At 40.7% G+C, this 17,168-nt stretch overlaps 1 protein-coding gene across 1 annotated transcript; it reads left to right on the top strand.

Moving 5' to 3' along the window:
* The first annotated feature begins 3,296 nt into the window (after positions 1-3,296).
* LOC133789769 (protein SODIUM POTASSIUM ROOT DEFECTIVE 2-like) lies at positions 3,297-4,871 on the top strand. The gene is made up of 3 exons (XM_062227517.1): positions 3,297-4,041; positions 4,157-4,232; positions 4,510-4,871. The coding sequence occupies exons 1-3, from the start codon at positions 3,469-3,471 to the stop codon at positions 4,662-4,664; spliced, it is 804 nt and encodes a 267-aa protein (XP_062083501.1). The 5' UTR covers positions 3,297-3,468; the 3' UTR covers positions 4,665-4,871.
* The last annotated feature ends 12,297 nt before the right edge of the window (positions 4,872-17,168 follow it).

Here is a 17,168-nt window from a genome sequence, read left to right as displayed (position 1 = left end):
CTATAAAGACCCTATCCCGACCCCTGACCCTATAAAGACCCTATCTCGACCCCAACCCTATAAAGACCCTATCCTGACCCCCAACCCTATAAAGACCATATCCTGACCCCCAACCCTATAAAGACCCTATCGCGACCCTATAAAGACACTATCCCGACCCCGACCCTATAAAGTCCCTATTCCGACCCTATAAAGACACTATCTCGACCCCCGACCCTGTAAAGACCCTATCCTAGCTCTATAAAGACCATATCCCGACCCTAGACCCTATAAAGACCTTATCTGACCCCCGACCCTATAAAGACCCTATCTCGACCCCCGACCCTATAAAGACTCTATCCCGACCCCCGACACTATAAAGACTCTATCCCGACCTCCGACCCTATAAAGACCCTATCTCGATCCCCGACCCTATAAAGACCCTACCCCGACCCCCGACCCTATAAAGACCCTATTCCGACCCCCGACCCTATAAAGACCCTATCTCGACCCTATAAAGACCCTATCTCGACCTCGATCCTATAAATACCATATCCCAACTCCCGACCCCCGACCCTATAAAGACCCTATCCCGACCCCCGACTCTATAAAGACCTCATCCCAACCCCCGACCCTATAAAGACCCTATCCCGACCCCGACCCTATCTCGGCTCGACCCCGATCCTATAAAGACTCTATCCTAGCCCCTGACCCTATAAAGACTCTATCCTGACCCCCAAATCCCCAAACCTATAAAAGACCTTATCCCGACCCGACCCGACCAGACCCTATCCTTATCCTATAAATCTACAAAAATTGGGTAGCATCTCCCTTATATTAATGACCTAGCCATCTGTAAACAGTTAAATAAAACACAATTCAAACAACACACAATAAATATCTTCCTTATATCTCCACAATACACAAAAATTTCATAGAACCTACTTCACTAATACATACAAGTTCATAACCTTCTGATATTACCGCAACAAATAATATGTTTCTCAGATCCTACTTCACTATGAATGAATATTTAGGATATTCAAACTCCTCTAACAATAGTACATTATTATTATTATTATTATTATTATTATAATAAGACAATAAATAAGATACACATACCAATTAATAAAATGATCCACAAGAAAACGTTCCAAATGAAAATGCTCTAAAATTTACTGTTGTTTATTTTCTCCAAAAAAAAAAATAGTAAAACAAAAAAAAATTATAACACATATAACATATACATATGTATATATATATATATTTATATACTTATAAACAAGCACACACATATATATTTATATATATACACATACACATAAACACGTATACACATATATACACACACATACATATATATATAAACATAAACAAAAATATATATATCTATACATAAATATTTATATATAAACAAATATATCTTTATTCACACACATATAAACATATATATATATACATATACATATAAACATAATATATATATATATTCACACACATATATACATATACATCTATATATATATACATTTATTTAAACACTCGGATAAACATATGCATATATAGACACTTTTAATGGTTACTACCCATGGATGGTTACTACCTATGAATAATTACTTAATATTAACCATTGGATTAAGATCAATGGTTCATATTTATAATTGTTAATTAATAATTCTAAAAATAAATTTTGACTTTTTCAAACTTTTGGAAGGGTTGCATGAAGATATGATGGTCACATATTTATTAAATAAAGAATAAAAAAAATCTTATTTAATATTCGTTCTCCATCCCTTCTTCATTCTTGATTCATCCCCTTTATCAATTCCATGAGAAAAAAATTATTTTGGAATTAATGGGAATAATGAACGTGATCATTATATTTCTAACTAATGTTTATTGCCTAGTTAATCTAAAAAATTCGAAATTATTTATTTTATATATTTTATTTATTTATTTTTATCATCATTATAATCATTCCTCATTAAAAACTTATTTAATGATTTATAGTAACCATTCATGAGTAATAACCATTGAGAAGTTTTCCATACATATATATACACATATAAACATATATATATATACACATATATAAATTTAAAAAAACAAACATATATAAAAACAAATGTATATATATAAACTGAAAACAAAACATATATATATATACTTATATTTACCGTAGGGGCGGCTCCGAGGTGGCACGTGGTGGCTACGAGGTGCCTCTGGGGTGGCGTGTGATAGGGTGGCTTTGGGATAGAGTGGTGCGGCGACGAGGCAGGTGGCCTCAAAGAGAGAGAGAGAGAGAGAGAGAGAGAGAGCACGAGAGAGAGAGAGGGGGACGAGGTGGCTCCGGGGATGTGAAGCGGGTGGGAGAGAAAGGGGAGACGGGGTGGTTGGTTGAGGGCTGGGGAGGCGCTGCGGGAGAGATTTGGGGGGGGGGGGGGGGGATGGGGAGGAGCTGCGGGTGGCGGCTGAGAGAAGGGAGTCAAGAGAAATGAAGAAGAAGGGCTCTGAAGGGGGGTCGTGGGGACTATTAGCGACAACAAGTGTTGCTACTAATAGTCACCGTTGATGTTTTCTTTTTTAAACACATGTGTCGCTGCTAAGAATCATCTGAAAAATTTTGGTGAGGAAATTTCCGCGTCTTTTTTTGTTTATTTTTGAATTCGCCGCTAATATAAAAAAAAAAATTGCCGCTAATAAATTTATAAATTAAAAAAAAAATCATTGTGATATCAACGGCGAACATAATTTATCTTCATTGGCATTACTAACGGCGACTTGCCGCCAAAGGACGTTCTTGTAGTGATTTGAGTTAATCTAAATCTTACGTACCATAAATTGATGAAACTTATTATATCCTAAAAAGGTTAGAACTGGATCGCGTCTACATGCTAGCTAAGAAGAATCCATATATGTATCTCTTGAGGCGAGGGCGAAAAAAAAATGTCAAAACAGTGACTTATCAAAATAATAATTACCCAATTATCGGTCTGTATAGCAAGCTAGTTTGTAACTTTCCTCCTGCTACATAACAGTACTACTAGGCTATATAGTGATAGTAATCATAGCACAAAATTATAAAATTGATAACGAACAACTTGTCAAACCCCACTTCTCTAAATTAAATGGGAGTCAGTAGTAATACTAATATATATATAGATATATAAATGTGATAAGGTGAAATATTAGGCATGACTATAACTTTGAATGGTCCAAATACCACTCACAAAATCTTCGAAGAGACACCATTCATACACACTATAATTCTTCTTGTGGGACCTATAGACTACTTTCTTTCTCTCGATTCCAACTTCTACTACTGCTTTAAAAGTAGACTTAGCATATAGTTGGTCCTTCCTTCATTTCAAAGAACTCAACTGTAAGCTAGTACTGACAGGTTTATCATCTCCTCAAGTAATTGGATATTCTTATACAATATACTATTTCATCATCCCCTCCAATATACAAAAGTTAATAAGATAACCCATGAAAAGAATGGATCTTTTCTGTTCCTCTCCGGCTTCCACAGCCATATGCTCAAGTATAGACCAACGTTCCATGGTCCGCCGCAGCCATAGAGCAGCCACCGCCGAAGACCATCAAAGTAGTCCAGCTTGGCTTCTTCATAATCGATTTAAGAACAGTCTCCAGCCTCACGTCCCTTGTTCGTCTCAGTTGCCTATCAACCCCAAAACTTTTAAGTACTACGATCATCATCAAAAGAGTAGAAAGAGCTGTTCTTCTTCTTCTTCTTATAATAGTAGCAGTAATAACTATAAGCAAACTGAGGTACGTAGAAAAAGCTCAGCTGATATTTATGATTTGAAAGGTCCTTCATCTGGTTCTTCTCGTTATCTTTTGAGCGACGATTCATCATCATCAGCACCCTTCATCGACTGGTTGTCGCCGGAGGGCGCCGATGATCATCAACGACATGTCGTTCCAGTTAAGACACCCTTTGTTGTTCCGCGCCCAACTGAACCGGCCAAATATAGGAGCCTCAGCTCAAATGACTCGTCTGCTTTAAGGACTTCTTCATCTACTCGCTCTCGTCACCAGGTATAATAATCTATTTTTAAAAAAATGTTTTTGACATGTATATAATATTGTTTATAAAAAGGATATTGATTTCCCAAGTTATAAGTACAAAGTTTGAACATGTTTGAATTTGCAGGTTGTGGTTTTAAGGGTGTCTTTGCATTGTAAGGGCTGTGAAGGGAAAGTAAGAAAACATCTCTCCAAAATGGAAGGTTAGTCTTGTTTACTTATTTCTTAGGTATATAAGAAATTTATTGAGATTGAGATGAGAAAGTGCATGAAATGAAAAGAGAGTTCCAAACTGAACATATGCCTTTCAATTTTTTTTATTTCTTCTGCTTTAATTGCTTGGATTTCATGTCCTGTAAATTCAGTAGCCGGCTTAGTGTTATAATTTGTCACTTTGTTAAACATTGGCCCTGAAACTTATATGATTTATTCTTAATTAATATTATATATTTAATTTGCTATATAAAATTCAATCTGTAGGAGTGACATCATTCAGTACAGACTTGGCATCAAAGAAAGTGACAGTCATTGGAGATGTAACCCCCTTAGGTGTGTTAGCAAGCGTATCAAAGGTGAAGAACGCTCAGCTCTGGCCTTCAACAACATCATCACCATCTTCACCTTGGTCAGCTTGAGTTACTTTCAAGTAATTAATAAATTTAAAGTTTTAGCAGCATCAGGGCTGTTAGTTATTTTCTTTTGTACCAATAATAATATTGTTATTTAATTAGTATTTGTTTAAATAATATCAAATCTGTTTAATGTAAAATGTAAATCAAAGTACTATTGTTTGTTTTGTTTTGAAGAAGTTCAAGTGGGAGATTATTAGATCAGTACTTAAACATTCATGTTTTATATATGTACTCTTGTGCTGTGATCATTGTTTATCTGAATAATCAATAAATATATTCTTATGTTTAAAAGCGAAATCCTAGATAATTTCAGGCTGGCAACTCTGACAGTAAGGCCTTACTTAGTTTGTTTAGTAATTTCAATATCAAATATATAATCACTGTATGTCAGGTATATATACTATATTGGATAGAAAGCATCAACTTCAATAACCTTCTTTACTTTTTAATTGACTTAATTGCTTAAAATATTTATAATTAAACATTATTATATACAAATTATCCAAGTGAAACTACTGAAAATCAAAACATTTAGCAAATTATTTGAGTTGAAATATGAGAGGATATATATTGATGAAATATATATAGTTGTCTTCATGAATCAAACAGCATCATATATATATATACTTCTTCATGTTTCTCTGATAGTGTATTATATAATTATATATATATGTGTGTGTGTATAAAAATGTAATTTGTACATGCATCATAGCTCACAGATAGAGTGGTGTAAGTGTAATAATGATAAGTAATTAAAAGAAAAACTAGAAACACCACGCCATGTAATCAATATGTTGCTAAATGCATGCAGTGGAGGGTGGAAGAGGAGTACTTGATTAGGCAGAAGAGCCTGATATTAATTTGGTTTGAGACAATCAGTACTACTTTTCTCTTTTCTCTTTTCTCTTTTTCTTTTCTTCTGCGTGTTCCTTCTAGATTATTGCATCCCACATATATTCAAAGTTTTATTTGGTATAGGTTATTTTGCTTTGTTTGGAAGGTCAAATTTTTGGATATGGGAAAATCTTTCCTCGTATTGATATTTGATCCTACACTTGGAGGGGCGAAAAACTGTCTTTGGAAAAGCTCACTTTTAATTTGAAAATTAATTGGTAAATTATATGAACATTATAAAGACATAATCAATTGTTCTTTTGATATTAGTGGCACATTCTTTTGTACAATGCACGAGTTACTATATATATTTATAAAGTAATGAAATGTGCACTCAAAAAATGCACTCAAATATTACACACAGTGACGTGTCACTGTTTTTTAAAACAGTAGGTCTTAATTTTAATAAATGTGATTGACTAGACTAAACTGCCACATCACTGTTTATAATATTTAAGTGTATATTTTGAGTGCACATATCATTACTCATATTTATAACACCAATAATTATAAGCATTCTAATGATAATATTAAACATAATAATTTACTAAAGCAGTGAGAATGCAATAAAATATGTAACACTATTGGATTAAAAATCCAAAAACAATTGCAAACTAGTCTCTTCCAAAAGTGTTGCAAAAAACAAAAAATAATTATTTACATAATCATATATCTTTATTACAACACTCAATAGTATATTCCCACGTCTACCCGATATTTGAGTTTTTTTAAGAAGACTATTATATAAAAGGAATAAAAAATTATCTTTACTTTTTTGTTCTTGTTTAAAAAAAAACAAAATCTGTAAAAGAAGAGTTTATTATCATCTTCACTATTACAATATTTTTTTAATGACCATTTACCACTCCATGTTTAACGGATAATAAATAAGGTTACAAAAGTAGGCAAAAAGAAGTTTGATATATATATATATATATATACATGTATGTTGGTGATGGCATGATAGAATTTCTACTGGAATTGTCTCATTGTTTGGTGGCAGTTTTCATCTTGGTGAGGAAATATGCCTTTCCCCCACAATAAACCAAATGATGACAGCCAGCTCCACTTTTGGTTGTAAGAAGAAGAGTACTTTACTCTATTTCAAATTTCCAATGGTGGGGACTACTTCATGTTTCTTTGTTTCTTCTTTTGTCTTTGCTTTTTCAACTTTACAATATTATTTAATTATTAGTTTATATAACCAACTTATTACTAGACAAAACGTTTTGAAATATATATTCTATATAAAAAATGTGTAGATAACGTAAATTATTATTTTTAATGATTTGTCTTGTTAACTTTAACGAAATATTCTAAATATCTAACAGAATATATCTTTAAAACTAACTAAAAATATATATTTATTAATTATTGTTATCCATGCTTTTCACCCGTGACACGTGGCATGACCCAATGGACTCGTGGGGCCCTCTTAAGAGGTCCGGGCCCATCTTGAACTTGGTGAACAGGGAAGGAGGAAACCCCAGATAGCCCAAGCACCATCGATCCAAACAGCTTTCAATGGGCGCGAGCATAACGAAGGATCTAGGACTAAGATGCAGACCCGACTCATCTTCCCGACCCCGACCAACCTATATCTTCCGGGATGCCTATTGAGGGAGCAGACTAACCGGTCGATGGAGACGGCCCTTATGAAGGATCCAAGGGAGATACTTAGTGTCACGATGTCCATCTTGGCAAATGAACATGAGTCCTGGTTAACGAACCAAGACTCCGGTAAGTGAACAGGGACATGAGTAAACGAACTCGAATCAGACTTATGGATAGGGCAAGCCTAGCTTTCCCTGATGTTGACCTGTCCCCATGAAATCCGACAATTGGTCTCCTCAACTAACCTGCAGAAGAGGGTACGTACGGAACGTACACTATTCCTAGGAAACAGTACTGTCACTACTCTGATAGATCCTCTCCCTAGGATCCCCTTAGAAGCCCACGCGAACCATTCCGTGCTAATGTGCAATGGGCAGTTGTAAGGCTTGGCCACGCCTAAGCTGGCCCAATGGTCCCAGATTAACTACATCCTACTATGTAACATTCTTTGTATTATGGCTCCATTAGCGAGCAAACTGTAATTACATCCCTATTGGGCTCAGATTAGTCCAGTCCAAGCCCAATGTGCTTGACTGCCTATAAATAGGGCCAGTTGTGCATTGTAGCGGGGATCCCATATTTTCTCTTATAAGCAAATACTATGCTAAAACTTGTAGAAAACTCCATTGTTAAAAACTCTATAATGCCTAACATTATTGACTCGTGGACTAAGGCTGATTAACGCCCCAACCATGTAAAAATTGTGACTGTTTATCTATATTTCTTTCTTTCCAGCTCTTACTTCTTGATATATTTATAGTTTCCAAAAATCTCAGTAAAATTTTGGTGCTTTCATTGAGAGTTGAAGGAAGCTTGAATCGATCTCAATCATATATGAAAATGGTGAACACTAGGCATACCGTGTTGGATCCTGCTCACCAACAACAACAAGACAATGGAGAACCATTGCCTAATCAACCGTTTCCTCAAGACCAACCCGAGGAAACGCCTTATCATGGGCCTCTACCCGACGATTCCCAAAACTTCGGGGATGGGGGTGACTACGATGAAGGCTATTACGAGGAAGATGAAGGGGAATATGAGGTTCACGAGGCCCAAAACCCCGTTGACCCTGACAAGAGGGACATGGATCCTGAACAGGAGGATCCAGAGGTGGTTCGCCTAAGACAACAGGTCCTGGATCAAGAAGCCAGGATAGCTGAACAAAAAGAGGCTACCCACCAAATGTAGGATTCCCTCCTGGCCCTTCAGGCCTTTATTTCTACCCAAGGATTGGTAGCCCATCCTTCAACCGTTCCTCCTCCAGGAAAGTAGCTGCCTGCTCCACCTATCAGGACTGGCGTACCCAACGACGCTAGCCCTACTCCTCCTCCAGGACCATCCCTGCATCCCAGAGCTAGCCCGTTGAATCCTCCTCATGAGAAAGGAAAAGCCAAAATGTTCGATCTTGTGGGAAAAAGAAACCCCCAGAAGAAATCTCATCCTGTTCCAAGAACCGGGGCTAACCCAGGGCAATTCCCTTGGAAAGAACAGAGGAATCATGTCCCAGGACAGGATCATCCGAACGATCCACAAGGGAAGCGCCCACAGGGTATCAAGCCCTGGAACGTCCCTATACAAGACAAACGGGGGGAATATTTTTATCCCAGCACCTCCATGAACAAGGATCACGGAGGGCGCAAACGCGAAGAAGAGACAAAAGCAATCAGTTCAGGAGATGATACTTCCCGAGTAGACTTGCGTGACGGCCTCAACGCCCGAAAAGAGAGGGCCTACAAGGAAAAGATTCACCCCTGAGGAGGAGAATTGAGGAATAACCTCAATGACATGAGGAACGAGAGAGTCCTCCTGGACGATGGAATAGCCAGACAGTTCATGGAATAGTTGGTTGCTCTTAATAAAGTCACGGACCGCTTGGTCTGGAAACAAGAAGGCGGAGGGTCCAATTCCGAAGAAGAGGAAAAGGAGCCATGCGCCAAGCATATATTGGATGTTGTTCTACCAAAGGGGTTCAAGATTCCTGACCTTATCGCCTATACCGGGAACACGAACCCTAGAGATCACTTGTCCCACTACAATCGCCTGATGATTGTAGCTCACGTCTGCGACAACGGCAAGTGGCTATGTTCCTTAACCACTCTGGTTAGACCCGCAGAAGAGTGGCAGAAAAGACTTAAGGCGATATCGATCCAGTCTTGGTCTGAATTGTAGTCAGCATTCTGTAAACAATTCATGGCTGCCATAAAGCGTGGCATGCAAGTTAGTGCGCTGGCTAATGCCAAGCAACATCCCAAGGAAACCCTTAGGGATTACATTCAGCACTTTATGGAGGAAGCCTAAAAAAGTAAGGTGGATGACGAACAACGCCTGGTGGCTCTCCAGTCCGGGATTAGAGTTGGGTCCCCACTCTGAGACCACATGCAGTGCAGCAAGGCAGCCACTCTTGAAGAATTCATCAAGAGGGCCCAAGGTTTTTATCAACTGGGAGGAGGCCCGAATCCAAGCCTTTGGGTGGCAGCCAGCAACCCAGTCGACCGCCCAAACCTTCCCCGGATACAGAGTGCAGTATCCGAAAAATGTCTATCCGGCACCCCCAGCGGCATCCAGATCAGCTGGGACCCTTGGGATGACATTCATGACCCCGATGGTCTATGGGCCCACTTCAACGGGGTATGCACCGACTCCATCAACTCCATTTTCTGGGTACGGAGTGGCACCCACCGGGTACAGTGCCGCTCATGGCAGTGCCCAATCGCCTCAAGTTGGAGGAGCTGAGGCAAGCATAAACCCTTCCCGGGGAAAGAGATCGGGCAAGAGTTAGAACTGATCTAGGCCATCAAAGAAGAGAAAAAAAGGGTGCGAGCCCCAATACACGAAGTATACCAAATTGGTGGACACCCTGGAAAATATCTACCTGGCAACAGGCAACATAGTCCATTACCGGAAGCCAGCTCCCATGTTTAATGGGGGAAAGAATTCGAGGGACACCAACAAAAGGTGCACTTACCACAAGGATGTGGGTCACATGACCGAAGAGTGTCGTTAGCTGAAGGACGAGATCGAGAACCTGATCAAACTGGGGCATCTTCACCAATGGGTCAGGATGCCAACAGGGGTTCCGGGACTACCAGCAGCTCCCTGAAAACTTATGGCCCCAGGTGCACCTAGATCATACCGACCTCCTTAGGGAGGATACGCTACAGGTTCGGGAGCACATACCTCCAATGGGCCCCAATAGTGCAAGCACTTGGGCCTGAAATTCCATATCCTCTCGGAACCGCGCCTCCACGTGTAGATGTCCACGTGGCCATGATATAAGGAGGCCCGCATTTGGGAGGATCATCCCAGAATGATCAGAAAAGATACCTCAACTCAATCACGACCATGAGGTATGCGCCTTGGTCCAAACTCTGGCCTAGTGCCCTAAGTTGACAAACCTGCCCATCACGTTCATGGAAGAGGAAGCCCAAAACGTTCATTTCCCGCATCATGACCTCTTGTCATTGATACGCAAATCGCCAACAAAAGGGTATCCCGAGTGTTGGGGGATGATGGAATCTCCATCAATGTACTATTCAAGCCAACCATCATAGCAATTGGACTAACAGAGGCAGATCTGGCTTCATGCCCGACACAGATCTATGGTTTCAACGAGGATTCATTGCTTCCGATGGGTAAGATTCAACTACCTGTGACGTTGGGGAACGAGGTTCAGGTCTCGTTCAAATATTGCACTTTCGTAGTGGGGGACTGCCACACTACGTACAACGTAATTTTTGGTCGTCTCGCTTTAGTCGACTTTGGCGCCATCACCTCCATCTGCCACCTCTGCATGAATTTCCCATGCGATAATGGAGGCGTGGGAAATGTATAGGGAGATCAAAAAAGTGCCTGAAAATGCTATCACATCTCTGCATGACTAATCTTCATGGTCCGAGAAGAGCCTCTTGAAGAGGAAGATGTTGATCAAATCCCACCACCACAGCCAGCACGGAGGCTGGTATGGGAGGAGTACGAATTGGATTTGCGGATTGAAGCGGATAAGGCATTAGAACCTATGGATGAGGTAGAAGAGGTGTGCATCGATGACACTGAACCGATGAAATTAATGCGAGTCGGGAGAAACCTGGACTCAGAGGTCAGGGCTGCCATAATCGCCCGGGTGAAAGAGAACAAGGATGTGTTGGCCTGGTCTCATTCGGATATGACCGGGATCAACCACAACGTTATATGTCATGCCCTAAACATTGATGAAAATGCAACTCTCGTCCAGCAAAATACCCCTGGGGGCGGAGAGGGCAGAGGCCCTTAAGTTAGAAGTCGAGAAGTTGACCTCGATCAACTTCATTTGGGAGGCCCTGTATCACGTTTGGCTGGCCAATCCGGTGTTGTTACCAAAGCCAAACGAGATGTGGAGGACTTGCATCGACTTCACCGATCTTAACAAGGCATTCCCGAAAGATTGCTTCCCTCTACCCCGGATTGACCAGATGGTGGGTGCTACATCCAGGTATGAGTTGTTGAGTTTCATGGATGCCTACTCCGGCTACAACCAGATCTCAATGCATGTAGCAGACCAAGAACACACCAGCTTCCAGATGGACAAAGGTGTATATTACTATATCGTCATGGCCTTCGGGCTTAAGAATGTTGAGGCCACCTATAAGAGGCAGGTCAATAGGATGTTCCTGAACCAACTGGGAAGAACATGGAAGTCTATATAGATGACATGTTGGTCAAGTCCAAGACCTCGGGCGAACACGCGGATGACCTGGAAAAACCATTTTCCATCATCCAGAAGTATGGGAGAAGCTGAACCCCAAAAAGTGCACCTTTGGCGTGGCATCTAGGAAGTTTCTGGGCTTCATAGTAAGCTTGAGAGGAATATAAGCCAACTCGGACAAGATCAGAGCATTGATCGAGATGCCATCGCCATGAAAGCACAAAGATGTTCAAAGCTTAATAGGAAGAATAACAGCTTTGAGCCGCTTCGTCTTGAAGTCCACGGACAAGTGCATCCCATTCTTCAACATACTTCGTAGAAGCCAGAGGTTTGAATGGACAACCGAGTGCAAAGAGGCCTTCCAAAAATTGAAGGAAGAATTGGCCCAAATGTCAATCTTGTCAAAACCAGTGGATGGGGAGCCATTGTACCTGTATTTGGCAGTGTCGGAATACGCCATCATCATTGCTCTAGTGCATGAAGAGGGAAAGGTCTAGCTCCCGATCTATTACGTAAGCGAAAGGTTACTGGGCGCGGATTCCAGATACCCATTAATCGAGAAGCTGACATTTTTCTTACTGGCCGCCTCCAGAAAGCTGAGGCCTTACTTTCAAGCCCATGCCATTAAGGTACTAACGAACCATCCCCTACGACAAGTGCTACAGAAATCTAAATCACGGGGGAGACTTTTGAAGTGGGCCATGGAGGTAGGGGTGAGCATTGGGTGGGTTGGTCGGGTTACAAGACATTTTTACCCGTCCAATGTCATAATCGGGTTAGCAAAAGTGTCCCGTAACTTGCCCAATTAAGAATTTTTTTTTTTAACCCGTCCAATAATTTGGGCGGGTTGGTCGGGTTAACCCGCCCAAACCAAAATTGTTTTTCTTTTTGCAGGTTGGTCGGGTTGGGCGGGTTGGTCGGGTCAACCCACCCAAACAAAAGTGGTAATTTTTTTTTTAACATTTTTGTAATTTTTTTCTTTTAAATACCAGTACTAATAGTGTCAAGTTTATATTTTTAAGCTTAAAACAATATTTTAAATTTATAGTAAAAAAATTAAAATAAAACTTAATTAATTTATATATTTATTTAAATATATTAAAAATAATTTATTCTTAATTGGCCGGGTTGGGTTATATTGGGCGGGTTGATAATTATTTTCAACCCGGCCAATGTAACAATTGGGCGGTTTAAATTTTGGTCGGTTTATTCGGGTTGCGTTTTTTGGCGGTTTTTTCGGGTTGGTTTGGGCGGTTTATTCGGGTTGGGCGAGTTGTAAATTTTTTTCCACAGCCCTACATGGAGCTTAGCCAGTTTGATATAGTGTATGTCCCTAGGATTTCTATCAAGGGACAGATCCTGGCCGACTTCATCTTAGAATGCACCGAGATAATCGAAGATGAAGAACCCATCGACCTCATAATGCCTTTGTCAAAAATCTTCATAGATCAAGCCTCAAATGAAAATGGGGTCGGGGCTGGGATCATCTTGATATCCCCTCAAGGTCACCAGTTGCAAAGTGCCCTATGCTTTCAGTTCAAAGCGGCAAACAACAAGGGTGAGCACGAGGCCATGCTAGTCGAACTCCGCTTGGCCCAAGAGGTGGGAGTAGAAAATATAGAAGTCCACAGCGACTCCCAATTGATCGTTAGGCAGATTTTGGGGGAATACCAAACGAAGGGGGAGAAGATAGCCGCCTATGTGACACGAACCCGGGAGTTACTCCAATCCTTCAATAAATACTTCATCTGCCAAATCCTCAGGGAACATAATGTGTTTGCAGACACATTGGCAAAATTGGCCACGAATGTTGAAACGAAACTCTCCGGGGTGGTCCCCATCTAACATCTACCCGCGCCTAGCCTTCATGCCCCCACAATCATCATTGCCATTGATTACTCTACGTCCTAGATGGGCCTTCTCATCCAGCACCTAACCACTGGGGAATTGCCTGCAAATAGGGTTGTCTCCAGGAAACTTCAGTACTAGGCTCCCATATACGTCATGATGGATGGAAAACTCTATCGTAGGGGGTTTTCCATGACCTATCTGCGATGCGTATTCAGGAAAGAAATGAGTGCAATCATGCACGAAGTGCATGAAGGTTTTTGCGGAGATCACACAGCCGAACTCAGCTTGTCCAAGAAAATCCTAAGGCAAGGATATTTCTGGCCAACGGTGGAGAAGGATTGCGTTGATTACGTTCGCAAATGTGAACAGTGCCAAAGGTACGCGAAGATCCCGTGAGCCCCTCCAACAGAAATAACCTTGATGACCAATCCCTGGCATTTTGCAGTTTGGAGAATTAATTTAGTAGGATCCCTCCCAACCGGGAAGGGTGGAGTGAAATACACCATTGTAGTCATTGACTATTACACCAAGTGGGTCAAAGCAGAACCAATGAGCACCATCACCACCAAAAAGGCCCTAGACTTTGTCATCAACAACATTGTGTGTCGATACGGCCTCCCTCACAAAATCATGTCTGACAACGGGAAGCAATTTGATTGCGTCCACTTTACCGACTTCTGTGAAAGACATGGCATTATCAAAAGTATCTTCGCGGTCGCAAGGCCTCAAGAAAACGAGAAAAATGAGGTCATGAATTTTTTTTTGAAGGAAACATTAAAGAAAAAGCTACAAACCTACCACAGCAAGTGGCCAGAAGAGTTTCTCGCGTCCTATGGGCCTACCGGACCACCAAAAAAATGTCAACTAGACATACTCCATACTCAATGGTGTATAGATGTGAAACGGTCATCCCAGTAGAAATGACAGTTCTGTCTCACAAACAAGACACATATGATCCTGTTTGGAACCACGCCTTACTCCAAGAATCCCTAGATCTCATCGAAGAGATCCAGGAGGAATCACAGGTGCAGCTGAAGATTTATTAGGGAAAGATCGCCAAACACTTTAACTCTAAAGTTAAGAGCCAGAGGTTTGAAACCAGCGATCTAGTCCTCAGAAGAGTCTTCCCTGCAATTCAAGATCCAGGAGTTGAGGTTCTGAGACCAAACAGGGAAAGACCCTATGAAATCCAAAACGAAATAAGTTTGGGAACATATCACTTAAGGCGGCTAGATGGAACGGAGGTCCCAAGGGCCTGGAACGTAGAACATCTCCGTCGGTACTATCCGTAGTCGAGAGGATCTAATTCTATTTCTTTCTAACTTTTTTATTTCTAGCAATGTACGCCCAATGCGATCTTTTTTTTTTTTTTAATGAAAAAGGTTTATACAAAACACCATACAAAATGTTGTAAAGAAAGATAAAGTTCGCGTTCGTCTTCAATTTTAACACAAACAAGTGACCTAAGACTACACTCTTCGGTCACTTGGGGGGTAAGACCACCTATACAAGTCTAGGAATAAAAACAAAAAAGGATGCAAAGCTCAGAGCTTAGTCCTGTTCCGGACTCGTATAGACTGAGGGTGAAAAACCCAACTCCCAACAAAATACGATGCAAGGGTCAAAGCCCAGTCCTAACCCGGATTTGTGTGTTCCGGGGGTTCAACCAAATTAGGATGCAAGGCTCAAAGCCCAGACCCACATTGTCCGAGAGGTTAGGAACCCAACTCCCAATAAAAAAGGATGCAAGGAGTCCTAACCCGGATCCGTGTGATCCGGGGGGTTCAACCAAAACAGTATGCAAGGCTCAAGGCCCAATCCTAACCTGGACCTACATGCTCTGGGGGTTCAAAACCCAACCCCTAAAAAATTGGTCGAGACCTAGCGTGGTCCCAGATAACCAAATCCCTATTCATGTCTTCCTTACAATGGCCCAGAACCATTGAAACGTGAATCTTCAGTTTAAATTGGTTAAAGTTTGGAACATAAACCTCAATTTCAAAATAAGCTAATCAATTTATCTCTGATGGTCCAGACCATTGAAACCTTAACACCAGAGTCTAGACCAACAAATCAGATGACAGTTATTAACTCCTTAACGGTCCAGGCCGTTGGAACCTAAACCTCGGGTTCAGAACATGTTAATTAATTAAGTCATATTTAAAACAAATTTCTAACGGTCCAGGCCATTGGAACCTGAACCATAGAGTTGGGAGAAATGAGTTAAGTTATATTGGTGAAGCCCAAAACGGTCCAGGCGGTCAAGACTCGAACGCGGGTCTCACGACATGTTAAATACCTTCTACAATATTCCCCTAGTGGTCCTGGCCATTGGAACCAGGACCCAATATTCAACTTGGATTCATGAAGAGTGATAAAACACTTAGTGAATTTAGAAGAAAAAATAAACGAATATAAAGTGGGAACCATTATGTAGAGAAAAATCAATATATAACAATACAGATAATAAAAATTGTCTTGGACACATCCGCATCCGACTCATCTTCCTAGCCCTGACCAACCTATATCTTCTGGTATGCCAATTGAGGTAGCAGACTAACTGGTTGATGGAGACGGACCTTATCAAAGATCTAAGGGAGATACCTAGTGTCATGATGTCCATCTTGGCAAATGAACCCAAGTCTTGGTGAATGAACCAAGAATCATGTAAGTGAACTAGGACATTAGTAAACGAACCCAGATCAGACTTTCGGATAGGGCAAGCCTAGTTTTCCCTGATGTTGACCTGTCCCCATGAAATCCGGCAGGTGGTCTCCTCAACTAACCTGCAGAATAGGGTACGCAGATAACGCACACTGTTCCTAGGAAACATTATTGCCACTACTCTGACAAATCTTGTCCCCAGGATCCCCTTGGAAGCCCACGCGGACCAGTCCGTGCTAATGTGCAATGGGCAGCTGTAAGGCTTGGCCACGCCTAAACCGGCCAATGGTTCCAAATTAACTACATCTTACTATGCAACAGTCTTTGTATTATGACTCCATTAGCGAGCAAACTGTAATTACATCCCTATTAGGCCCAAGATCAATGTGCTTGACTGCCTATAGATAGGGCCAGTTGTGCACTGTAGCGGGGATCCCAGATTTTATCTTGTAAGCAAATACTTTGCTAAAACTTGTAGAAAACTTCATTGTTAAAAACTCTCTAAAGCCTAATACTATTGGCTCGTGGACTAAGGCTGATTAACGCCCCAACCACGTAAAAATTATGATTGTTCATCTATATTTCTTTCTTTCCAGCTCTTACTTCTTGATATATTTCTAGTTTCCAAAAAACTCGGTAAACAATTATATTAATATAAATCTAAATATTATAAAATATCATTATTATAATAATATTTAATAATTATTTAATATAATAATTATATTAATATTATACTCCCTGGTTTTCCCACGGGCTGTTAGCAAGCTGAGACACGGCCTAATCATGAGATTCGGCTTAAT

Source organism: Humulus lupulus, chromosome 7 (assembly GCF_963169125.1).
Source record: "Humulus lupulus chromosome 7, drHumLupu1.1, whole genome shotgun sequence".
Lineage (NCBI taxonomy): Eukaryota > Viridiplantae > Streptophyta > Magnoliopsida > Rosales > Cannabaceae > Humulus > Humulus lupulus.
The sequence above is the reverse complement of the archived record's forward strand: the minus strand, read 5'-3'. Positions and strand labels throughout refer to the sequence as shown.